General features: G+C 41.5%; 1 protein-coding gene and 1 long non-coding RNA gene across 4 annotated transcripts in view; one reads left to right on the top strand and one right to left on the bottom strand.

The window, feature by feature from the left end:
- Positions 1-1048: 1048 nt before the first annotated feature.
- The window catches only part of LOC133567926 (zinc finger protein GLI2-like), a 64939-nt gene continuing 39837 nt past the window's right edge, over positions 1049-26150 (bottom strand). For 2 of the 3 annotated variants that reach the window (XM_061919546.1, XM_061919547.1), the window contains exons 3-9: positions 23706-23867; positions 17848-17961; positions 9354-9429; positions 6981-7104; positions 1687-1778; positions 1518-1625; positions 1049-1448 (exon numbers count right to left, since the gene is read on the bottom strand). In XM_061919546.1, the coding sequence (XP_061775530.1) occupies positions 1312-1448; positions 1518-1625; positions 1687-1778; positions 6981-7104; positions 9354-9429; positions 17848-17961; positions 23706-23867 (813 nt within the window). In that variant the 3' untranslated portion in view covers positions 1049-1311. The remainder of the gene's footprint in view (positions 1449-1517; positions 1626-1686; positions 1779-6980; positions 7105-9353; positions 9430-17847; positions 17962-23705; positions 23868-26150) is intronic. The other variant, XM_061919548.1, reaches the window with a different exon arrangement.
- LOC133567931 (uncharacterized) overlaps positions 23301-26150 on the top strand; it is a 49524-nt gene continuing 46674 nt past the window's right edge. Inside the window, exons 1-3 of the long non-coding RNA XR_009809508.1 lie at positions 23301-23714; positions 23817-23951; positions 24035-24121. This is a non-coding gene — a long non-coding RNA (uncharacterized LOC133567931). The remainder of the gene's footprint in view (positions 23715-23816; positions 23952-24034; positions 24122-26150) is intronic.

Raw genomic sequence — 26150 nt, 5'->3', positions numbered from 1 at the left:
TTGTGTGGAATGTTATGTTTTTTGTTAGCTTTAACAAGTGTTTTGGAATTCTGATCAAAATAGATTTACCTTTTAAAAATACTGTTTGATGCAGCAAAGAAATAATATATGGTTTGAGTACTCTTGTTGTGTTGTGTAGAGTTGTATTGTTTTGTATGGAAAGACTCTTACGAACTTTGTTGGCTGCAACCAGGGCCGCCGTAACCTAAAGGTGGGCCCCCAAACCTCAATATTCCCCCATTTTTGAAAAAAAAAAAAAAAAGATTTTACTCCAAAAAAATAGGATTTTACTCAACAGAACAGCAAAAATCCAAATATAAAAGTTAAAGTTAAAGTACCACTGATAGTCACACTACAGGTGAAATTACCCTGTGCATTTGACCCATCTCCTTGTTCCACCCCCTGGGAGTTGAGGGGAGCAGTGAGCAGCAGCGGTTGCCCCGCTCGGGAATCATTTTGGTGATTTAACCCCCAAATCCAACCCTTGATGCTGATTGCCAAGCAGGGAGGTAACGGGTCCCATTTTTATAGTCATTGGTATGATTCGGCCGGGGTTTGAACTCACGACCTCCCAGTTTCAGGGAGGACACTAACCACGAGGCCACTGAGGAGGTTTTTATATATATATATATATATATATATATATATATATATATATATATATATATATATATATATATATATATATATATGGTTTCCTGCTGGCTCCGCCTCCGCTTGGGATGGTTTCCTGCTGGCTCCGCTGTGAACGGGACTCTCGCTGCTGTGTTGGATCCGCTTTGGACTGGACTCTCGCGACTGTGTTGGATCCATTATGGATTGAACTTTCACAGTATTATGTTAGACCCGCTCGACATCCATTGCTTTCCTCCTCTCCAAGGTTCTCATAGTCATCATTGTCACCGACGTCCCACTGGGTGTGAGTTTTCCTTGCCCTTATGTGGGCCTACCGAGGATGTCGTAGTGGTTTGTGCAGCCCTTTGAGACACTAGTGATTTAGGGCTATATAAGTAAACATTGATTGATTGATTGATATATTAATATCCACTTTAAAAAACAAAAAACTGTTTATGAATCCATCTCTATTATGTACGTCTGTGTGAGTGTAACAGAGGACGCTCGGAGTTCTGCTTCGTGTCGCAGAGCTGTCTGTGATTGACAGGTGTCAACACCAGTCATTGCATTCCGCCGTCAAAATCCCCTGATTGGGTGGGACCCCTGGTCTTCAGCCTCGATGAGCTTGTGCATTAAGGCGGCCATGGCTGCAACGCGGGCCGCGGCAACGTGACAGCTTTGGTTTTTATGTTACGCTCACGAGTCCAAGTAGATGGCGTCGATGAGATTGAGGTAGCGGTCCACGCCTCCCGTCTGGAACAGGAAATTGTCGTCAAGGCCAGGAGGCGTAGCGTAGCCGCACGGGATGTGGAGGTCGTGCAACAGGTCGAACACTGAGGCGAAAAAATTACACATTTTCTTTGTTTTATTTTCTAGGAGGTGCGCAGTGTGTTTATTATTACCTGTGGGGGGCGCTGTAGAAGCTTGTGGGAAATAAGCAGCGGGATCAAAGCCTCCATCGCCGATTGGCTGAGAGGCCTTCCTCTCTCCAAACAGTCCACATTGAAACGCTGTGTGAAAAGAAGTGGATTGAAACCGGTTTGAAACCACATTTCTTGTTGTAGTGACTACCTTGATTATGGTGATGATGATGGCGGAGGCCTGGCTGTCGGGCGTCATCTTCAGACTTCAGAGGGTCGGCTGGTGTCATGAACAGTGTGCTCCTGTCAATCATGTGCCACATGTTCACTTTTTATAGGCAAATATGCTCCGTGGTGACTGTTAGAGTTACAGCAATGATAATGAAAATTAGTATTTGTCCCGTTTCTTAACATCTTGATTGTTTTTTTAGACAGTATTGAAGGTGTAATGCAGGGGTCCCCAAACTTTTTGACACCAGAGCCGCATTGGGTTAAAAAAATGTGGCCGGGCTGTGTGTGTGTGTGTGTGTGTGTGTGTGTGTGTGTGTGTGTGTGTGTGTGTGTGTGTGTGTGTGTGTGTGTGTGTGTGTGTGTGTGTGTGTGTGTGTGTGTGTGTGTGTGTGTGTGTGTGTGTGTGTGTGTGTGTGTGTGAAGTGTTTTGCCCAAGGACACAACGGACGTGACTAGGATGGTAGAAGGTGGGGATTGAACCAGTAACCCTCAGATTGCTGGCACGGCCACTCTCCCAACTTCACCACGCCGTCCCCCATATGTGTGTGTGTGTGTGTGTGTGTGTATAGATATATATATATATATATATATATATAAATATATATATATATATACATATATATATATATATATACATATACATACATACATACATGTATGTATGCATATATATGTATGTTTATATATGTATGTATGTATGTGTATACAGTATATATATGTATGTATATATGTGTGTATATATATATATATATATATATATACACAGTATATATAGGGGTTCACGGTGGCAGAGGGGTTAGTACGTCTGCCTCACAATACGAAGGTCCTGCAGTCCTGGGTTCAAATCCAGGCTCGGGATCTTTCTGTGTGGAGTTTGCATGTTCTCCCCGTGAATGCGTGGGTTCCCTCCGGGTACTCCGGCTTCCTCCCACTTCCAAAGACATGCACCTGGGGATAGGTTGATTGGCAACACTAAATTGGCCCTAGTGTGTGAATGTGAGTGTGAATGTTGTCTGTCTATCTGTGTTGGCTCTGCGATGAGGTGGCGACTTGTCCAGGGTGTACCCCGCCTTCCGCCCGATTGTAGCTGAGATAGGCGCCAGCGCCCCCCGCGACCCCGAAAGGGAATAAGCGGTAGAAAATGGATGGATACAGTATATATATTTATGTATACATATGTATGTATATATATAAATATATATACATACATATATATATATATATATATATATATATATATATATATATATACATATATATATATATGTATGTGGTGTGGCTTCTGGGGGGGCTTTATGGGGGGTCGGTGGTCTAACAAATGTGCGTCACAGCGTTATAAGTGTCGTAATCTTCACTACAGGATGTTAAGTGAACAGAGAGACCTTGAGGTCACAGTGACATCTTAGTTTAAAAACTAAGTCAAGAGCATCCCCAGAGATCGGTTTCTACTTCCAAATACGCCAAGCAGCTTGATAGCGGTTTAACTCTTAAAGCTCGAGAAGCTTCCATGGAGATCTAAAACCCAGGAAAGAATGTGCTTTCACACCATCATCACACAGGACTGCAGCTCAGTGAGCATTGAACTAGTTTTGGTGTGACAGCAAAGAAGATAAGTGATGAGAACCATAGAACAGGATCAGACTGAGTTCAGTGTGTTTAGAAGCCAAGTTATGATGCATACCGCCATGTATTATACAGAGTTGTAATAACAAACTGTGTCCTGGGCATGACGTTAAGGTGCATCCGGCAGTGGAGACTCCTCTATGGGGTCTTGGGGCACTAGGAGGTTAACCCCTTTACCACTGTTGCCCCAGGTGGCCCTTGGCAAAGGCTTAGCACCTGACTGCCCCCTAGCCAGGGATACGGGGAAAACCTCAACGGCGGAGCAGGCGGAAGACGGTAGATTTAAGAACTACCACAACGGCTGCGATGGCGGATGAAGGCTGCAGCAGAAAAGGGTCCCCAGTCGTCTTGGACTCCATGCCACTGGACCCTGACTCGATTCTGTCAAGGAGCGTGTGGTGACTGTCTGTGCACCAGTCTCCCCACGTTAAACAAAGTCATGCACAGGCATCCTCCATAAAGGGATAACACTACCAGGAGGATCATCATACTCGCTTTGAGTGACCGCCAAAGAAGAAGAACAAGCCACAGTTACAGATAGGGTTGTGCGATACAGACAATATAGGATCTGAATGATATATATTTGTCTGACGATAGAGCTTTTAATACTGTCGTTATATCGTGATATAACGATATGAAATTTAAAGTATCGATATCAGCATTGATATGACCGATAATCCTCCAGTATTTACTTGGTATTGTATCAATACCCAAATGTGTAGTAACGCTCAAAACTAATGTAAGATATCCAAACAACAGAAGATTCAGTACATTTTAACAGAAGTGCAGTTAAAACATGTTTGAACAGAAAGTAACCAGATATTAACAGTAAATTAGCAAGTAAATGTTTAATACATTTGAAGAAAACGATACAACCGGAAATGACGCAATATCTTAACACATTTGTCAACAGCTAAATTAGGAACCTTTGTAACCTGTTTTAAAATGCTTCTGTTATCATTTGAGTGAGAGCCCACCAGGTAGCCCATTAGGACCAGATGAGTACCCCACAGGCCAGTTCTAAAAATAGCTCAAATAGCAGCACTTACCAGTGAGCTGCTACTATTTTTTAAATTTTATTTATTTACTAGCAAGCTGGTCTCGCTTTCCTCGACATTTTAAATTCTAAGAGAGACACAACTCAAATAGAATTTGAAAATCCAAGAAAATATTTCAAAGACTTGGTCTTCACTTGTTTAAATAAATTCATTTATTTTTTTACTTTGCTTCTTATAACTTTCAGAAAGACAATTTTAGAGAAAAAATATAACCTTAAAAATGATTTTAGGATTTTTAAACACATATACCTTTTTACCTTTTAAATTCCTTCCTCTTCTTTCCTGACAATTTAAATCAATGTTCAAGTATTTTTTTTTTTTTAAAGAATAATAAATATATTTTTAATGTAATTGTTCATTTTAGCTTCTGTTTTTTCGACGAAGAATATTTGTGAAATATTTCTTCAAACTTGTGATTAATATTCAAAAAAATTATTCTGGCAAATCTGGAAAATCTGTAGAATCACATTTAAATCTTATTTCAAAGCTTTTTGAATTTCTTTTAAAAATTTTGTTCTGGAAAATCTAAAAGAAATAATGATTTGTCTTTGTTAGAAATATAGCTTGGTCCAATTTGTTATATGTTGTATAAGTGCAGATTGGATTTTAACCTATTTAAAACATGTCATCAAAATTGTAAAATTAATCTTAATCAGGAAAAATTACTAATGATGTTCTATCATTTCTTTTTTTAATTTTTTCAAAAAGATTCTAATTAGCTAGTTTTTCTCTTCATTTTTTTCGGTTGAATTTTGAATTTTAAAAAGTCGAAATTAAAGATACACTATGTTTCAAAATGTTATATTCATTTTTTTCGTGTTTTCTCCTCTTTTAAACCGTTCAATTAAGTGTTTTTTTCATCATTTATTCTCTAAAAAAAAACCTTCCGTAAAAGGAAAAAAAATGTACGACCGAATGACAGAGAGAAATACCCATTTTTATATATATATATTTATTTATTAAAGGTAATAAGAGCAAATTGGCTATTTCTGGCAATTTATTTAAGTGTGTATCAAACTGGTAGCCCTTCGCATTAATCAGTACCCAAGAAGTAACTCTTGCTTTCAAAAAGGTTGGTGACCCCTGCTCTATTTAGTTGTGCAACCAGTCCCTCCACTAAACTGTAATGTTTTCACCTTAGCTGGGGGTTAGCGGACGGGGGGGGGTGGGTTTTCACGGAAGGCCCGTCCGTATCCATCGCAGCGCAGCAGGAATGTGCTGACTGTGCACACACAGTCGGACTCCGCATGGAAACCAAACGACTGCCAAACACTCAAAAAGAAAGAAAATCTTTCTCCACGAATGATATGCTGGGGATTGGGAGGACTTCTGGGTCCCATAAGGGTCCAAACGACCTGATGTTCTTCTGGATGGACTTCATAAATAAGCCACATGGCGGAATGGAGGTTTCACTCGTGCTCACTTTCTTGCGTCCCAAGCGTTTGCAATTGATTTAAACGAGTGTCACTTTGTTTTTCAGCGGATGAAGGACAGCAGCCAACAATGAAAACAGTAAGACTTTGTTGGATCCCAAAGTCCGCTCAGTATAGCTGGCCGAATGAAGACCAGAAAAACGTAAACAACCCAACTTCTGATATCACAGCAAAAGCAAGTGTCTACTCGTATCCTATTGACACTACATTTAGTGAGAAAGACGCTGAGATCATTATCCATGCGTTTGTTACGTCTCGCCTCGATTACTGTAACGTATTATTTTCGGGTCTCCCCATGTCTAGCATTAAAAGATTACAGTTGGTACAAAATGCGGCTGCTAGACTTTTGACAAGAACAAGAAAGTTTGATCACATTACGCCTGTACTGGCTCACCTGCACTGGCTTCCTGTGCACTTAAGATGTGACTTTAAGGTTTTACTACTTACGTATAAAATACTACACGGTCTAGCTCCAGCCTATCTTGCCGATTGTATTGTACCATATGTCCCGGCAAGAAATCTGCGTTCAAAGGACTCCGGCTTATTAGTGATCCCCAAAGCCCAAAAAAAGTCTGCGGGCTGTAGAGCTTTTTCATTTCGGGCTCCAGTACTCTGGAATGCCCTCCCGGTAACAGTTCGAGATGCTACCTCAGTAGAAGCATTTAAGTCTCAACTAAAAACTCATTTGTATGCTCTAGCCTTTAAATAGACTCCCTTTTCAGACCAGTTGATCTGCCGTTTCTTTTCTTTTTCTTCTATGTCCCACTCTCCTTTGTGGAGGGAGTCCGGTCCGATCCGGTGGTCATGTACTGCTCGCCTGTGTATCGGCTGGGGACATCTCTGCGCTGCTGATCAGCCTCCTCTTGGGATGGTTTCCTGCTGGCTCCGCTGTGAACGGGACTCTCGCTGCTGTGTTGGATCCGCTTTGGACTGGACTCTCGCGACTGTGTTGGATCCATTATGGATTGATCTTTCACAGTATCATGTTCTCATAGTCATCATTGTCACCGACGTCCCACTGGGTGTGAGTTTTCCTTGCCCTTATGTGGGCCTACCGAGGATGTCGTAGTGGTTTGTGCAGCCCTTTGAGACACTAGTGATTTAGGGCTATATAAGTAAACATTGATTGATTGATTTACTTAAGACCGTTGGTCACTTACCCTGTCCTTATACAAGCTGTGTTTGTTAGCGGGTCCGCGGCGTGGAAGCCTCCCTCTACGCTTTGATGGCAGCTCTGTGCTGAGGAGTGCTCTTGGTCCGAGCTGCTCCCATTTGTATACGCACCTGAAAGGACACACGTTGATGAATGCATTAAGAAAGTGGCTTGTGTTCTTTCTAGAGGTGTTCAATAATATCGGACTGCCGATATTATCGGCCAATAAATGCTTTAAAATGTAATATCGGAAATTTTCGGTATCGGTTTAAAAAAATAAAATTTAGGACTTTTTAAAACGCCACTGTGTACATGGACGTAGGGAGAAGTACAGAGCGCTAATAAACCTTAAAGGCACTGCTTTTGCGTGGTGGCCCAGACACATAATATCTACGGCTTTTCACACACACAAGTGAATGCAATTCATACTTGGTCAACAGCCATACAGGTCACACTGAGGGTGGCCGTATAAACAACTTTAACACTGTTACAAATATGCGCCACACTGTCAACCCACACCAAACAAGAATGACAAACACATTTCAGGAGAACACCCGCACCGTAACACAACATTAACACAACAGAACAAATACCCAGAACCCCTTGCAGCACCAACTCTTCCGGGACGCTACAATATACACCCCCCGCTAACCCTCCGCCCCCACCAACCTCCTCATGCTCTCTCAGGGAGAGCATATCCCAAATTCCAAGCTGCTGTTTTGAGGCATGTTAAAAATATAATGCACTTTGTGACTTCAATAATAACTATGGAAGTGCCATGTTGGCATTTTTTTCCTTAACTTGAGTTGATTTATTTTGGAGAACCTTGTTAATGTATCCAGTGGGGCATCACAACAAAATTAGGCATAATAATATGTTAATATTCGGAATCGGTAATTTGGACAATATCGGATATAGGCAAAAAAGCCATTATCGGACATCTCTAGTTCCTTCCTGTCTGGCGAGGGGTGGCAGGCTGACCAATCGCAGAAGAGGCCGTGTGATCGTCGGGCTAGTAACCTACGGTTGGAGATTTATCCTGTGTAGAACTTGATATTTCTGTAATTTTCTAGTAAACTTTCTGTAATACCACCACACTATATTTAAAAAATATATATATAGTGTTTTGCCGGAGCAGGAGGAGATAGAAAGAGAAAAAAAAGGAAGACAGAGGGGGAAATTGAGGTGACAAGACAGAGAGACAACAACAACAGCAAACACAACACTAACAACAACTGTAAAACAACATCAGCCAATATGATATGTACAAATATGATGGTAAAAATGATAGCAATGAAGCAGTAACTGAAACAAATATTAATAATACAGAAATGACAATGAACATTATTACACTACCAATAGAGCAACGCAAATACCAATACAAATAGCGCTATTGATAATGAATGATAACAATGATTTACAACAACAATACAATTGTTTAAAATGCAACAATACATATATGTAATGATAACTTGAAATACAAAATAAAGCAGATGAATGGAGGGGAAGAAAGAGAAGCCAACTATATTAACCTTGTAGATTGTTATAGTAACAATAAGTCAAGCTTTGTCAGTGTGCTATGTGTTGCCTAGTTTCCCCTAGGTCAACAACGTTTATATATATCCATCCATCCATTTCCTACCGCTTGTCCCTTTTGGGGTCACGGGGGGTGCTGGAGCCTATATCCGCTGCATTCGGGAGGAAGGCAGCGTACACTCTAGACAAGTGGCTTCTTTAGCACAGCAACGTTAATATATGTTTGATGAAAAGTGATTGTATGCATGGGCTTCACGGTGGCAGAGGGGTTAGTGCGTCTGCCTCACAAAACGAAGTTCCTGCAGTCCTGGGTTCAAATCCAGGCTCGGGATCTTTCTGTGTGGAGTTTGCATGTTCTCCCCGTGAATGCGTGGGTTCCCTCCGGGTACTCCGGCTTCCTCCCACTTCCAAAGACATGCACCTGGGGATAGGTTGATTGGCAACACTAAATTGGCTCTAGTGTGTGAATGTGAGTGTGAATGTTGTCTGTCTATCTGTGTTGGCCCTGCGATGAGGTGGCGACTTGTCCAGGGTGTACCCTGCCTTCCGCCCGATTGTAGCTGAGATAGGCGCCAGCGCCCCCCGTGACCCCGAAAGGGAATAAGCGGTAGAAAATGGATGGATGGATGGATTGTATGCATGAGTGCACATATGTAAACACTATCATTTAAAAAAAAGCCCATGAAACGAGCAGTATAGGAATTAAGTTTCAATCTTTTACTATTAGCAGTGTTCAAATTCTTTTTACACTTTGACAGCAATTAAAGTGCGTCACAAATGTTCAATATAGGTCCACAGTCGAGGACGGCAAGCCCAACTCCCTGTTGCTTTCATCCCTGCTTACCTGCAAAGTTGTCTAAAACCGTAAGAGCCGATGATCCTCTGAGTAGGTCCGATCCTGCCAACGGGTGCACGTGAATCTGTGAGAATGACAAAGAAATGGTCATGAGTGCGTTCCACTGAAAACTGCCTGTAGAGGACTAGTTGTTGGGGGTCATACAACCATTGGAGGATGGTTAGTCAGTTTTGTGTTATTTTGTAGAAAAAAAGCAGACAACAGACATTACACAAAACTAATATAATTTCAAATGGCAACATTCTGGCATTAAGAAACACTAAAATATATCAGTTATATAAACTGTAGTAGTCAGTCAGTTTTCTTTTTATAGCAAGCAAAGTGAAAAGTATAGAATCACTCAATTCTAATTCAAATAATGATGGAATCACACTGTAAATATTAATTGCCAAAACTAACACCTGCATCACATTTAACAATTCATTATTATTATTATTATCTGCAGTTAAAAAGGGGTGTTCACACCTTGGACCAGGTGGATTGACATGAATCGTGGCTCCGACACAAGATGTCAATTGAAACAAAGGAGAGGACTATCAAACTTCTTCAGGAAGTTATATCATCACGCAATGTTGCAAAACATGTCGATTGTTCACAGTCAGTTTGTGTCTAAAATATGGACCAAGTACAAACAGCATAGAAAGGCCGGCATACTGGTAGACTAAGGAAAACATCAAAACGTCAAGACAGAAAACCTAAAATTAGAGATGTCCGATAATGGCTTTTTTTTGCCGATATTGACCAACTCTTAATGACCGATTCCGATATCAACCGATACCGAAATATACAGTCACAGAATTAACACATTATTACGCCTAATTTTGTTGTGATGCCCCGCTGGATGCATTAAACAATGTAACAAGGTTTTCCAAAATAAATCAACTCAAGTTATGGAAAAAAAAATGCCAACATGGCACTGCCATATTTATTATTGAAGTCACAAAGTGCATTATTTTTTTTAACATGCCTCAAAGCAGCAGCTTGGAATTCAGGATATCCTTTCTCTGAGAGAACATGAGGAGGTTGCTGGGGGTAGGGGCAGCGAGGGCTGTATATTGTAGCGTTCAGGAAGAGTTAGTGCTGCAAGGGTTTCTGGGTATTTGTTCTGTTGTGTTACGGTGCGGATGTTCTCCCGAAATGTGTTTGTCATTCTTGTTTGGTGTTGGTTCACAGTGTGGCGAATATTTGTAACAGTGTTAAAGTTGTTTATACGGTCACCCTCAGTGTGACCTGTATGGCTGTTGAACAAGTATGCGTTGCATTCACTTGTGTGTGTGTGTGAAAAGCTGTAGATATTATGTGATTGGGCCGGCACGCAAAGGCAGTGCCTTTAAGGTTCACGGCGCTCTGTACTTCTCCCTACGTCCGTGTACACAGCGGTACCACTCCGTACAGCGGCGTTTCAAAAAGTCATACATTTTACTTTTTGAAACCCATACCGAAAATTTCCGATATCACATTTTAAAGCATTTTTGGGCCGATAATATCGGCAGTCCGATACTATCGGACATCTCTACCTAAAATAACATGAAAATGCTCAGCAAAATAAATAAGAATAAATAGGCGGAAACTGGAGTCACCGCCCGTGACCGAACTGTAAAAAAACCCATCAAGGAAATGGGATTTAAAGACAGAAAAGCCAAATGAATTTTTTTATTAACAGTTAAACGTTAAAAAACAAGGTTCCAACAGGCTAAGCAATCATAGACTATAGACAGACTGGATGAAAGTCATATTCAGTAATGAATCACAAATCTGCATTGGGCAAGATGATGATTGATTGACTGATAGAATCTTTTATTAGTAGATTGCACAGTACAGTACATATTCCGTACAATTAACCACTAAATGGTAACACCCGAATAAGTTTTTCAACTTGTTTAAGTCGGGGTCCACATTAATCAATTCATGACAAAGATATTTATGAGGACGACTGCCTTAAGAAATCATACACATTCATTAATAATATGGGTCTGCATGTCAGGTAATGGCACTGGAGAGATGGCTGTCATTACATCTTCAATAAATGCACAAGTTTACATTGACATTTTCGGACACTTCTCTTTTTTCCATCCATCATCCATCCATCATCTTCCGCTTATCCGAGGTCGGGTCGCGGGGGCAACAGCCTAAGCAGGGAAACCCAGACTTCCCTCTCCCCAGCCACTTCGTCTAGCTCTTCCCGGGGGATCCCGAGGCGTTCCCAGGCCAGCCGGGAGACATAGTCTTCCCAACGTGTCCTGGGTCTTCCCCGTGGCCTCCTACCGGTTGGACGTGCCCTAAACACCTCCCTAGGGAGGCGTTCAGGTGGCATCCTGACCAGATGCCCGAACCACCTCATCTGGCTCCTCTCGATGTGAAGGAGCAGCGGCTTTACTTTGAGTTCCTCCCGGATGGCAGAGCTTCTCACCCTATCTCTAAGGGAGAGCCCCGCCACCCGGCGGAGGAAACTCACTTCGGCCGCTTGTACCCGTGATCTTATCCTTTCGGTCATGACCCAAAGCTCATGACCATAGGTGAGGATGGGAACGTAGATCGACCGGTAAATTGAGAGCTTTGCCTTCCGGCTCAGCTCCTTCTTTACCACAACGGATCGGTACAACGTCCGCATTACTGAAGACGCCGCACCGATCCGCCTGTCGATCTCACGATCCACTCTTCCCTCACTTGTGAACAAGACTCCTAGGTACTTGAACTCCTCCACTTGGGGCAGGGTCTCCTCCCCAACCCGGAGATGGCATTCCACCCTTTTCCGGGCGAGAACCATGGACTCGGACTTGGGCACGATGGCGAGCGCCTGGTGGCCGGGCCTGTTCCCATGGGGCCCGGCCGGGCACAGCCCGAAGAGGCAACGTGGGTCACCCCTCCAATGGGCTCACCACCCATAGCAGGGGCCATAGAGGTCGGGTGCAATGTGAGCTGGGCGGCAGCCGAAGGCAGGGCACTTGGCGGTCCGATCCTCGGCTACAGAAGCTAGCTCTTGGGACGTGGAACGTCACGTCACTGGGGGGGAAAGAGCCTGAGCTAGTGCGCGAAGTCGAGAAATTCCGGCTGGATATAGTCGGACTCAGTTCGACGCAGAGCAAGGGCTCTGGAACCACTTCTCAGCACTTCTCTTTTTTTTTTTTTTTTTTGTCCTGTCCAGCTTCTTAGGCAAATCATATAGTTGATGTAGATGCCCATATCTGCTGTTCAGATTTACTTTACAAAAGAGAAGTGTAGGATACTTCTCTTGTTGCCTTATTTGAATTTGACTTTATTAAATGTATTCATATTATCATTTGGTGCAGCCGGGCCGGAGCAGGAGGGGATGGAAAGAGAAAAAAAGGAAGACAGAGGGGGAAATTGTGGGGATAAGAGGGGGATTAGACAGAGAGACAAAAACACCAAACCCCGCCCACATCAACCACGCAGGGAGGGGAGGGGGTTTGGTGCTCGCGGGGTGTATAACATAGTCAGGAATTGTCATGGATGCAAATGATTCTGGGTATTTGTTGTGTTGTGTTTATGTTGTGTTACTGTGAGGATTTTCTCCCGAAATGTGTTTGTCATTCTTCTTTTGTGTGGGTTCACAATGTGACGCATATTAGTAGGAGTGTTAAAGTTGTTTCTATCACAACCGACAGTGTACTCTGTGTCACCCAGCATGCCCTGCAATCTCATACATGTGCCGATAGAAGCAGCGAAATGCATGTGTCCGGTCGGCACGCAAATAGCATTCCGTGAATGTCGGGCGTGATGACGTTCAAAGGACCCAAATAGCATTCCATGAATGGCGGGCGCGATGACGTTCAAGAGGATGTTAAGAGTAATATCATCACGGCACGCCCTTAATATTGTAGTCCGAGTGAAAATTGGAGAACGTTGACTCCGGGTGATGTTCGGGAGAGGCATTGAATTCCGGAATCTCCCCGCAACAATCTGGGGGGTCGGCGATTGTGCAGCTGAGCCGCATCAGAGTTGCCAAAGAGCCGCATGCGGGTTGCCGACCCCTGCTATAGGAAAATGTGGTAGTTATAGAACAGATTAGGTTCCATTCTTAAAGTTGTGCTCATCATCGGCGGTCACTGGACCGAGTATGATGATCCTCCAGGTAGGGATGTTTCCCTTTATGGAGGATGCCTGTGCATGACTTTGTTTAACGTAGGAAGACTGGTGCACAGACAGTCACCCCACGATCTTTGACAGAATTGGGTCAGGGTCCAGTGGGACTGAGTCCAAGATGACTGTGGACCCTTTTCTGCTGCAGCCTTCTCCCGCTATCGCAGCCATTGTGGTAGTTCTTAAAATATATCGTCCTCCGCCTGCTCCGAGGTCTTCACCGTATCCCTGGCTAGGGGGCAGTCAGGTACTAGTCCTTTGCCAAAGGCCACCTGGGGTAACAGTAGTAAAGGGGTTTAACCTCCTACTGCCCCAAGACCCCATAGAGGAGCCTCGATTGCCGGATGCACTTTAACATCATGCCCAGGACACTAAGGTTGCGCTATACCGCAGTGGAATGTAGTAGAACTACAAACCACCCCAGGCTAGCCTAAGTGGTTGTATGAGAGTATGTTGATATACCTCACTTCCTGTTGTGGACATCAAGTAGATAGCTCGGGCTTTTCAGCTCGATGCTTAGAACTCTCACGCTCTCTGGTTCGAGCCCTGGTCTTAAACCAGGCAGGTTTCATAGTTTACCTAAGTGCTTAGTACCCTGTTGACAGTTTGTGGCTAATATAAACACGCCACAGCCCAAATTGTTGGGAAACGCAAGTCAGTGACACCACATTTGGACTTCTCACGTGGTTGTGTACAGTTTGAAACTCATTCAGCATCTCCATAAACTGAGGCAACTCGTTAATGAAATTCATATTTCCAGCTGTGACTGCAGCGTCACAAACACGCGAGCACACGTGTTTGTGTTTAAAGGCAACAAAGCCTCTGTGTCGCTCTCCTCCAAGGAAAACAAACCCGTCCAGATAGCAGGGAACAATGAACAATGCAAAATGTGTTGCACTGCACATTTTATCCGACTAGATCAGAGCTAACTTTTCTGGTCCTGCTGCGCAAAACACGGCTTCCTCGCACAAACACGGGCCGGAATCACCACTGGTTTCTTTAGACTCCTTTGTGGGTTAGTGAAGGTGTCCAAACTCCAAATTAGTCTTGCCAAGAAGTCCTTAGACTTAGTTAAGTAATGCATTTTTGTCCTCTGTAAGGGACAAGCATTTCACAGCCTTGTTTCAAACATTTCAAAATAGACTTAAAACCTGTCCTTACTCTTTAAATATATGCAGTTATTGTGCTTTTTTTTTAAAAAGGTATACATTGTGTTTAAACACAACTGATTAATCAATAAAGTGAGGTGGTTTTGGTAACAGGGCTTCACGGTGGGAGAGGGGTTAGTGCGTCTGCCTCACTATACGAAGGTCCTGAGTATTCAGGGTTCAAGCCCAATCTTTCTGTGTGGAGTTTGCATGTCCTTCCCGTACTCCGGCTTCCTCCCACCTCCAAAGACATGCACCTGGGGATAGGTTGATTGGCAACACTAAATTGGCCCTAGTGTGTGAATGTTGTCTGTCTATCTGTGTTGGCCCTGTGATGAGGTGGCGACTTGTCCAAGGTGTACGCCACCTTCCGCCCGAATGTAGCTGAGATAGGCACCAGCGCCCCCCGCGACCCCAAAAGGGAATAAGCAGTAGAAAATGGATTGATGGATGGGTTTTGGTAGCAATGTAATTTTTAAGATGCTAAAAATAATATTTTTTTCCAATGCCGTCTTTGAAGGACATGATGACATACTATTTAAGGTTTTTTAAACCTAATTGTAAGAAGTGAAGTGAAGTGAATTATATTTATATAGCGCTTTTCTCAAATGACTCAAAGCGCTTTACATAGTGACACCCAATATCTAAGTTACATTTAAACCAGTGTGGGTGGCACTGGGAGCAGGTGGGTAAAGTGTCTTGCCCAAGGACACAACGGCAGTAACTAGGATGGCACAAGCGGGAATCGAACCTGCAACCCTCAAGTTGCTGGCACGGCCACTCTACCAACCGAGCTATGCCGTAAGAACGTGGCTTGTGTTCCTTCTGCTCTAAACACCTGTGTTAGTGTTTAGATCAGGGGTCACCAACCTTTTTGAAACCAAGAGCTACTTCTTGGGTACTGATTAATGCAAAGGGCTACCAGTTTGATACACACTTAAATAAATTGCCAGAAATAGCCAATTTGCTCAAATCTATATATATATAAAAAAAAAAATGGGTATTTTTGTCTGTCATTCCGTCGTACATTTTTTTTCCTTTTACGGAAGATTTTTTTGTAGAGAATAAATGATGAAAAAAACACTTAATTGAACGGTTTAAAAGAGAAAACACGAAAAAAATGAAAATTAAATTTTGAAACATAGTTTATCTTCAATTTCGACTCTTTAAAATTCAAAATACAACCGGAAAAAATGAAGAGAAAAATGAGCTAATTCGAATCTTTTTCAAAAAATTAAAAAAAGAAATTATGGAACATCATTAGTAATTTTTCCTGATTAAGATTAATTTTACAATTTTGATGACATGTTTTAAATAGGTTAAAATCCACTTTGAAATAAGATTTAAATTTGATTCTACAGATTTTGTAGATTTGCCAGAATATTTTTTTTTTATTTTATTCATAATAAGTTTGAAGATATATTTCACAAATATTCTTCGTCGAAAAAACAGAAGCTAAAATGAAGAATTAAATTAAACTGTATTTATTATTCTTTACAATAAAAAAAAAAAAATACTTGAACATTCATTTAAATTGTCAGGAAAGAAGAGGAGGGAATTTAAAAGGTAAAAAGGTATATGTGTTTAGAAATCCTAAAATAATTTTTAAGGTTGTATTTTTTTCTCTAAAATTGTCTTTCTGAAAGTTATAAGAAGAAAAGTAAAAAATTAAATGAATTTATTTAAACAAGTGAAGACCAAGTCTTTAAAATATTCCCTTGGATTTTCAAATTCTATTTAAGTTTTGTCTCTTAGAATTAAAAATGTCGAGCAAAGCGAGACCAGCTTGCTAGTAAATAAATGAAATTTAAAAATTAGAGGCAGCTCACTGGTAAGTGCTGCTATTTGAGCTATTTTTAGAACAGGCCAGCGGGCTACTCATCAAGTCCTTACGGGCTACCATGTTGGTGACCCCTGGTTTAGAGAGAACAAACACACATATACTTGATTCAAAAATTAAGGTATCTTAAAATATATATAATATTTATTATGTTATTTAAAGAAGCCATATGAAATAATTTCAAGTCAAGTCATCATTAAATGGCCCTGATATGTCAAAAGGTATTATCAATCAATCAATCAATCAATGTTTACTTATATAGCCCTAAATCACTAGTGTCTCAAAGGGCTGCACAGACCACCACGACATCCTCGGTAGGCCCACATAAGGGCAAGGAAAACTCACACCCAGTGGGGCATCGGTGACAATGATGACTATGAGAACCTTGGAGAGGAGGAAAGCAATGGATGTCGAGCGGGTCCAACATGATATTGTGAAAGTTCAATCCATAATGGATCCAACACAGTCGCGAGAGTCCAGTCCAAAGCGGATCCAACACAGCAGCGAGAGTCCCGTTCACAGCGGAGCCAGCAGGAAACCATCCCAAGCGGAGGCGGATCAGCAGCACAGAGATGTCCCCAGCCGATACACAGCCAAGCAGTACATGGCCACCGGATATATCATGTTATTTTCGAAAACCTCTATAACTGAGAACAGTAGTTCAGCCGGGATATCCTCATTTCAAAATAAAATTTACATTTACATTCCATCCATTTCCTACCGTTTGTCCCTGTCAGGGCCGCGGGGGGTGTTGTAGCCTATCTCAGCTACAGAAAGCGGGGTACACCCTGGACAAGTCGCCACCTCATCGCAGGGCCAACACAGATAGACAGACAACATTCACACTCACATTCACACACTAGGACCAAATTAGTGTTGCCAATCAACCTATCCCCAGGTGCATGTTTTTGCAGGTGGGAGGAAGCCGGAGTACCCGGAAGGGAACCCACGCAGTCCCGGGGAGAACATGCAAACTCCACACAGAAAGATCCCGAGCCCGGTTTTGAACTCAGGACCTTTGTATTGTGAGGCAGACGCACTAACCCCTCATCCAACGTGCTGTCGGAAGGAAGGCAAGATTGTTTTATAAATATCTGCGCTTCGCCCCCATGATTTGATTTCAATTTTTTGGGACTTATAGAGATCACAACTCTGCGATGAGGTGGCGACTTGTCCAGGGTGTACCCTGCCTTCCGCCCGATTGTAGCTGAGATAGGCGCCAGCACCCCCCGCGACCCCGAAAGGGAATAAGCGGTAGAAAATGGATGGATGGATGGAGATCACAACTACACAAAAACAGGTCCCAATAGGTAAGAAAAGTTGGTTTTGCATAATCGGACTTCTTTGATGGCAAAAAGCAACTTTTAGCTTTCTGGAAGAGACCGTGTCGTACCTTGGACTCTTGCTTCTGGACGCCTTTGGAAGAGTGACTCTTGACGTGTTTCCGCAGTGAGCTGGGGTCAGTGTAGCGCTTGGTGCAGCCCGGGATCTGGCAGCTGTACGGCTTCTGCCAACAAAACGCAACAAAGGGATGAAGATTAAAGAAAAAAAAAAAGATGGTCTCTCGGCATGCAAGTTCCGTACACTACAACAGGGGTAGGAAACCTATGGCTCTCGAGCCAGCTGTGGCTCTTTTAATGACTGCATCTGGCTCTCAGATGAATCTTAGCTGAAATGACTTAACAGGATAAGTAATGAATAATTCCGCTGGTAATCGCAGTGTTAAAATTAACGTTCAAAATATAAAACATTCATCCTTTTTTTACCGCTTATTCCCTTTGGGATCGCGGGGGGCGCTAAAACATTCTAATGCATTTTAATCCATTTGTCCGTTTTCTACCGCACCAGTTGAAGAAGTCGCATTATTGGTCAGATGTATTTTATTTATTATTGGTTAGCTCCAGAATAACTGTTATTAAAAACAATGAGAGACTTATTATACTCCAAAAATGTTGGTGTTACTTAAAAATGCATGCATTTAGTGGGGCGGTATAGCTCGGTTGGTAGAGTGGCCGTGCCAGCAACTTGAGGGTTGCAGGTTCGATTCCCACTTCCGCCATCCTAGTCACTGCCGTTGTGTCCTTGGGCAAGACACTTTACCCACCTGCTCCCAGTGCCACCCACACTGGTTTAAATGTAACTTAGATATTGGGTTTCACTATGTAAAGCGCTTTGAGTCACTAGAGAAAAGCGCTATATAAATATAATTCACTTAGTTGTATTCAGTGTTAAAAAAAAAAAATGATATGGCTGTCACGGAAATACATTTTAAAATATTCGGCTTTCATGGCTCTCTCAGCCAAAAAGGTTCCCGACCCCTGCACTACAATCTAGAACAGTGGTTCTCAAACTTGTTTTTAGTGATGTACCCCCTGTGAACATTTTTTTAATTCGAGTACCCCCTAATCAGAGCAAAGCATTTTTGGTTGAAAAAAAGAGATAAAGAAGTAAAATACAGCACTATGTCATCAGTTTCTGATTTATTAAATTGTATAACAGTGCAAAATATTGCTCATTTGTAGTGGTCTTTCTTGAACTATTTGGAAACAAAGATATAAAAATAACTGAAAACGTGTTGTAAAATAAACAAGTGATTCAAGTATAAATAAAGATTTCTACACACAGAAGTAATCATCAACTTAAAGTGCCCTCTTTGGGGATTGTAATAGAGATCCATCTGAATTCATGAACTTAATTCTAAACATTCACACAAAAAAAAAATCTTTAACATCAATATTTACGGAACATGTCCACAAAAAATCTAGCTGTCAACACTGAATATTGCATTGTTGTATTTCTTTTCACAGTTTATAAACTTACATTCATATTTTGTTGAAGTATTATTCAATAAATATATTTATAAAGGATTTTTGAATTGTTGCTTTTTTTTTAGAATATTTTTGAAAAATCTCACGTACCCCTTGGCATACCTTCAAGTACCCCCTGGGGTACACGTACCCCCATTTGAGAACCACTGATCTAGAAGACTAGACTTGTTCATGACGTGCACTCCTGCCTATTCAGGATGAAATTGACACAAACAACAACGGAAAGCACACTTAAAAAAAAAGGTTTTACCTTTCATCAGAAGGCTAAAGGACAGAAAGAGAGACAAAAGTTGAGTTTACGTGTGTTTATTATTTTCTTTCACACACCCCCGCCCTAAATCGACATGCTATTGAGAACTGGACCATATTTATCTATCGGTACAAGTCACTGTATGAATTGCTGGCACCAGCATTCTGCATACAAATAAATAGATGAATAAAAAAAACCCTGAAATAACATTTTTTAAGAATTTAAACAATTTCTGTTTATTAACTCTGTTTGTAACATATAAGACAGGCAACCTGTTGATTAGTCACCTAGCTGGAGGCTTGTGTATCGTTCCAACAGAAATAAAGCCTCCAATAAAGCCCCGCACGCCCTATTTGAGAAGTATCCGATCAATGTATATCTCGGATGTTTCCAAAAGATCATTTGAAAGGACAGACAAGTTTTTTTGTCAAATTTTTTATGAGGCCTAAAGTTGTTATCATTCTTCACTGGATTACAACTCCATCAAAAATGTTATGTGTGTCTCCATTGCCTATTATGTCCACTTATTTTGCTGTTACCTTGGAGGCACATTCACAATGTATCTAGGGGATTGCTATTAGAGCGTTCGGCACTGATTTTACTGGGGATATACAATTCACATAAAATCAAACGGTACTATATTTAAATGCGTTTGTTGCATGCGACGTCAAATTCGGTTTAAGCTTAAGCACTTGGCATGCAAACAGGCGTATTGATAGCAGACTGCTTCTAGGTAATGTTGGGATTTTCCATGCCAACCAATCATTCATTAGGCTGCTAAGCATGCTCTATGTCAGGCTTTCCCCTGACAGTTTGTCTATGTTTTAGTTGTTTCCTCTGCATTTGTCTGTTTATTCTGTGTTTAGTATCTCCTGTCTAGTGCTCTTATTTTGTCAGCTTCCTGTCTTGTTCCCTGAGTGCTGTGTTCCTCCTCAGCTGCGGCTGATTGGCACCTGGCCACACCTGTTGCCAATCAGCCTGCTCCTATTTGTACCCGCTTTTTCTTGTGTCAGTTGCTGGATCATTGTATTGTCATTCGGACTTGTATTGTCGTTGCCTCATGTCACTCTGGTGTCTTTGCTACCTGTCGTGTCTGGCATCATTTCAGCTGTTACCTGTCGTGCTACATCTTGTCCTGGTTGTCGTAGCGGTGAGCTATTTTTGTTAGCCATTAGCTATTTCCAGTTTTTCTGTTTGTTATCCTCTAGCTTCCATGCTAAAGTTCCTTTTTGTTTTTCTAGCTCCCAGTGCTAGCTCTCTTAGTTTGTTATCCCGCCCACATGCGTGTTTTCTGTTTGTTCTTGTGTAGATTTAATTAAATCAGGTTTTCATATACCATGCCTGCCTCCATCTCTGCATTTTGGGGTTCGACATCAACAAATACATGTGACATTCTACTTATTTTCACCTGTATATCCATTGCTGGCATTGGTTGTAGTTTGTTTTAGTCTTTGTTTTCTGGTAGTACAGACAATACCCATATTATTTCTATTTGTTGTGATATTGTACGCAGGCATGACATACTTCTTCCTGAAAATAGCTTAATTTCTGTGTAAAATGTGTTGGTTCGAGATTTGTTATTGACAAAATTATTTTCTGTTCAGCTATTATGGTCCCAGCACCGCAACCCCTAGTAAGACGCAGTAAAAGTTGAAGTTCCTTGGAGTAGCCCAGTCGATGGAGATGGATTCGGCTGCGTACCTGGAAACCTCCGTCAGGGAGAGAGGGAGGGGACTAAAAAATTTTGACGGTGGTTGCAGTACCATTTCAGGCCACATTGTTACATATGGCACCTTAAAAAAAAAATAATATATATATATTCTTTTTTTTTTTTTTTTTTTTTAAACAAAACAAAATATGTTTGTGGTAACAAGCACCTATTTGTTTTTACTCTTTCAGTTTGCAAGTTATCGTCAGAAAGGTGCTTCATACCATACATAAGTATCATACATTATTTTCTAAACAAATTATCCACTTCAACCATCTTTTCTTTAACAGGTCTAACAATGTAAAATAGGAGTCTTTTTCTCAGTTGCCAACAAAGAAAGCTCAGAAGCAAGGCTCCAATTTTCAAAATGTGCTAGTTTGATGCTAATTTACCTTGAATTTGTCATGGACATGCTATTGATTAGTAATAGCTATTTTACATAGCGATTTCAACATCTTCAAATTTAGTAATGAAAACTGCAACAAAGATGCATGTTACAATCAAACTGATAGTGTGTAATAAGTACACTACTTACTGCAGTGGTTCTTAACCGGGGTTCGATCGAACCCTAGGGGTTCAGTGAGTCGGCCTCAGGGGTTCGGCGGAGGTCAAAACACACCCGACTCATCGTATGAATACAAACTTCTCCCTATCGACGTATTACGGGTACGGCAACAGATGAATGATTTGCAGGTGTGTAATTTGTTGTAAGTTCATGCACTGTGTTGATTTTGTTTTCTGAACAAGGTGATGTTCATGCACGGTTCATTTTGTGCACCAGTAAAAAAAAACATTGTCACACTTTAGTATGGGGAACATATTCACCATTAATTAGTTGCTTATTAACATCCAGCCATCCATTTTCTACAGCTTATTCCCTTTTGGGGTCGCGGGGGGCGCTGGCGCCTATCTCAGCTACAATCGGGCGGAAGGCAGGGTACACCCTGGACAAGTCGCCACCTCATCGCAGGGCCAACACAGATAGACAGACAACATTCACACTCACATTCACACACTAGGGCCAATTTAGTGTTGCCAATCAACCTATCCCCAGGTGCATGTCTTTGGAAGTGGGAGGAAGCCGGAGTACCCGGAGGGAACCCACGCATTCACGGGGAGAACATGCAAACTCCACACAGAAAGATCCCGAGCCTGGATTTGAACCCAGGACTGCAGGACCTTCGTATTGTGAGGCAGATGCACTAACCCTTCTTCCACCGTGAAGCCTTGTTTATTAACATGCTAATTAGTAAAATATTGGCTCTTAACTAGTCATTATTAAGTACTTATTAATGCCTTATTCGGCATGGCCCTATTATAACCCTAACCCTCTAACACTGACCCTAACCCTAACCAAATAACTCTTAATTAAGTCTTTGTTACTTAGAATATGGTCCCCTAGTGTCCAAATAACTCTAAATTAAGTCTTTTTAACTTAGAATATGTCCCTCATACTGAAGTGTTACCAAAAATATATAACTTTGTCTTGAATTTGAAAAAACATTTTATTTTTCACTAAAGAAGGGTTCGGTGAATGCGCATATGAAACTGGTGGGGTTCGGTACCTCCAACAAGGTTAAGAACCACTGACTTTCAGTATAAATACTTTTGTAGGACTCAACATCAGCTTAATGGCAAAGACTACTTCCTGACTACAACACTGAGGACACTTGCAAATGAGACTCAGAAGTAGGGATGCGAATCTGACACAAAACAACTCACGATTCGATTCTGATTCTTTGGGTGACGATCCGATTCAGAATTGATTCTTGATTCAACATGATTCTTAACTACAACCGATTCCTGCTATATATTATTTGTTGTATTTTTTTTTTTAAAGAATATTATTATAAAACCTTTTCAAAACAGGTTACAATACCTCTTCTTGGCTGCTGATGTATACGCGCAGTGAGTAAGCGTGGAGATATTTTAAAAAACAACGGATTTTTGAAAAGCGTTTTTTTTTTTTTATCGATTTTTTAATTATGAATTGATTTACAATCAAAATAAAAAGTAACCGCGATTCGGATCTCAAGTGTTTTTTTTTTGTCGTACTTCTACTAATAAGTGTAAAGAAAAATACACACCAGGTAACTAGCTCACTGCTAAACATCAAGTAATTGTGTTTAGATTTTATCATCAAACTAATTACCATTTATTACCACACAAACATATGGCAAAGTGGTAGTGATAACGATTCCCAGGTACCAGGAATTTTTACTGTATCTATTAAAATGTGAAAGGTACCAATTCCCTGTAGTTGCTATGGTATGCTGTGATGTAAAAGCCATTGTTACAGTCCTAAATTCACTTCCATAGTATCTCTTAGCACTCACACGCGATGTACTATTTCTATTTAATTAATCAGAACATAAATCATGTTTATCTTTGGCTTGCTTGTTTCCAGGGATGGTTGTTGTCTCTGCAGAATTCCAAATGAAAGAAACGAGGAGCCGTAGACTGACCGTGTCCAGGTGCGTTCGCTGGTGCTTGGCGCGGTCGCTGGAGTTGCTGAAGGCCTTGAAGCAGCCGAGGTGCTGACAGATGTATGGTTTCTCCCCCGTGTGGCTCCGCAGGTGGATCTTCAGGTTTTCCAGGCGGGAAAACGCTTTGGTGCATCCCTCGAACTGACGAGAGGCATCACATGTCATTTTGGTGCTTTTAAGTTTTTCCCCTGCTGTTGCAAGTACACCAAACACACCATAAAAAAGGTTTTCCAAGATCCCAAGTGAGCAAGTTAGAATTTGGACTTTAACAAAAAATGACAGCCCTGTTTCTCTGCTCTATTTCACAGCCTCTTGCAGCTAAACCAAGGGTGTCAAACGTACGGGACAGGAACAGGCCCGCAAACAGGTTTTATCCGGCCTGCAGGATGAGTTTGGTAAGTATAAAAATGAGTTGAAATTTTTGAATGAAAGAAACTTTGGTACTAAATGTGTTTACTACATGTTGCAGTAGCAATTATTTGTATCTTTGTAGATTATGCTAAATATGTAAAAAAAACAAAAAAAAACAGCAACACATGATGTTGAGGAAAATGAGCAAACTACATAAATAACACTGTAATTTGATTTTGATATTATTTTTTGTATCTTGATAGATTGAAAATTAACACCAATGAGTTGACTGATGAACATTATCTCATAATTTATCAAGTATAAATAATGAAAGTGTAAAATAAAATAAAAAGCAACAACATTATGATTTGTACATTTTCAGAATGTGCTTGTTCCATTTTTAAACAAAGAAGACAATCTGAAGTTGTCTTTATTTTTAAGTTATCGTGCCAATGATTTTGGGGCGTAAATTTTCCTCCATGTGGCCCCTGATCAAAAATGATTATAATGTAATATATTTTCTACAACATCCATCCATCCATCCATTTTCTACCGCTTATTCCCTTTCGGGGTCGCGGGGGGGCGCTGGCGCCTATCTCAGCTACAAATCGGGCGGAAGGCAGGGTACACCCTGGACAAGTCGCCACCTCATCGCAGGGCCAACACAGATAGACAGACAACATTCACACTCACATTCACACACTAGGGACCATTTTAGTGTTGCCAATCAACCTACAATGCGGTAAATACACTTCAATACAATTCTTGCAGGAGCTGCACTTAATAATTTGGTACAATAATGCTCACTGCGATGCACAAATTTATTTCCAAGTGTTTGTTTCTCATTCAAGTACGATTGGTCCTGCTTTAAGTAACCCCCATGATAAAAACAACAAATAATGATTCCTTACAGGTGAGTCAGCAAATACACGTGACCTAGTTCATTTTAAAAGCCCTACGCACAAAATCACAGCTAAAAAATAGGAGAAATACTTTCACCTCCACTCAATTTCAGTGTCCCAAGGTGAAAAAAATGATGGTAAATTAATGAGCTGATGTTTAATTTGTAGTTGTACTAGCTGACAAGGTACCATAGTAGTGAGTCACCCCATCAATTAGAAACTAAACTTACGTCATGTCTTGTGATCATGTTTTGTTTAGTTGTGTTCTGTTTTGCTTAAGACTCCATTGTTTCCTGTTTTTGCACTTCCTTGTTTGTTTTGTTTCCATAGCAACTCATTAGTTTTCCCATGTCCTCATGTCTCGCACCTGTTGTCACTGTTATTTAAGCGGTCTGTGTCTGTTCTTCTTCCTGGCAACATCAATCAATCAATCAATCAATGTTTATTTATATAGCCCCAAATCACAAATGTCTCAAAGGACTGCACAAATCATTACGACTACAACATCCTCGGAAGAACCCACAAAAGGGCAAGGAAAACTCACACCCAGTGGGCAGGGAGAATTCACATCCAGTGGGACGCCAGTGACAATGCTGACTATGAGAAACCTTGGAGAGGACCTCAGATGTGGGCAACCCCCCCCCCCCTCTAGGGGACCGAAAGCAATGGATGTCGAGCGGGTCTAACATGATACTGTGAAAGTTCAATCCATAGTGGCTCCAAGACAGCAGCGAGAGTCCCGTCCACAGGAAACCATCTCAAGCGGATCAGCAGCGTAGAGATGTCCCCAACCGATACAGGCGAGCGGTCCATCCTGGGTCCCGACGAGCGGTCCATCCTGGGTCTCGACTCTGGACAGTCAGTACTTCATCCATGGTCATCGGACCGGACCCCCTCCACAAGGGAGGGGGGGACATAGGAGAAAGAAAAGAAGCGGCAGATCAACTGGTCTAAAAAGGAGGTCTATTTAAAGGCTAGAGTATACAAATGAGTTTTAAGATGAGACTTAAATGCTTCTACTGAGGTTGCATCTCAAACTGTTACCGGGAGGGCATTCCAGAGTACTGGAGCCCGAACGGAAAACGCTCTATAGCCCGCAGACTTTTTTTGAGCTCTAGGAATCACTAATAAGCCGGAGTCTTTTGAACGCAGATTTCTTGCCGGGACATAT

The sequence above is a fragment of the Nerophis ophidion genome, linkage group LG14, assembly GCF_033978795.1.
Source record: "Nerophis ophidion isolate RoL-2023_Sa linkage group LG14, RoL_Noph_v1.0, whole genome shotgun sequence".
In the NCBI taxonomy this organism is placed as follows: domain Eukaryota; kingdom Metazoa; phylum Chordata; class Actinopteri; order Syngnathiformes; family Syngnathidae; genus Nerophis; species Nerophis ophidion.
The sequence above is the reverse complement of the archived record's forward strand: the minus strand, read 5'-3'. Positions and strand labels throughout refer to the sequence as shown.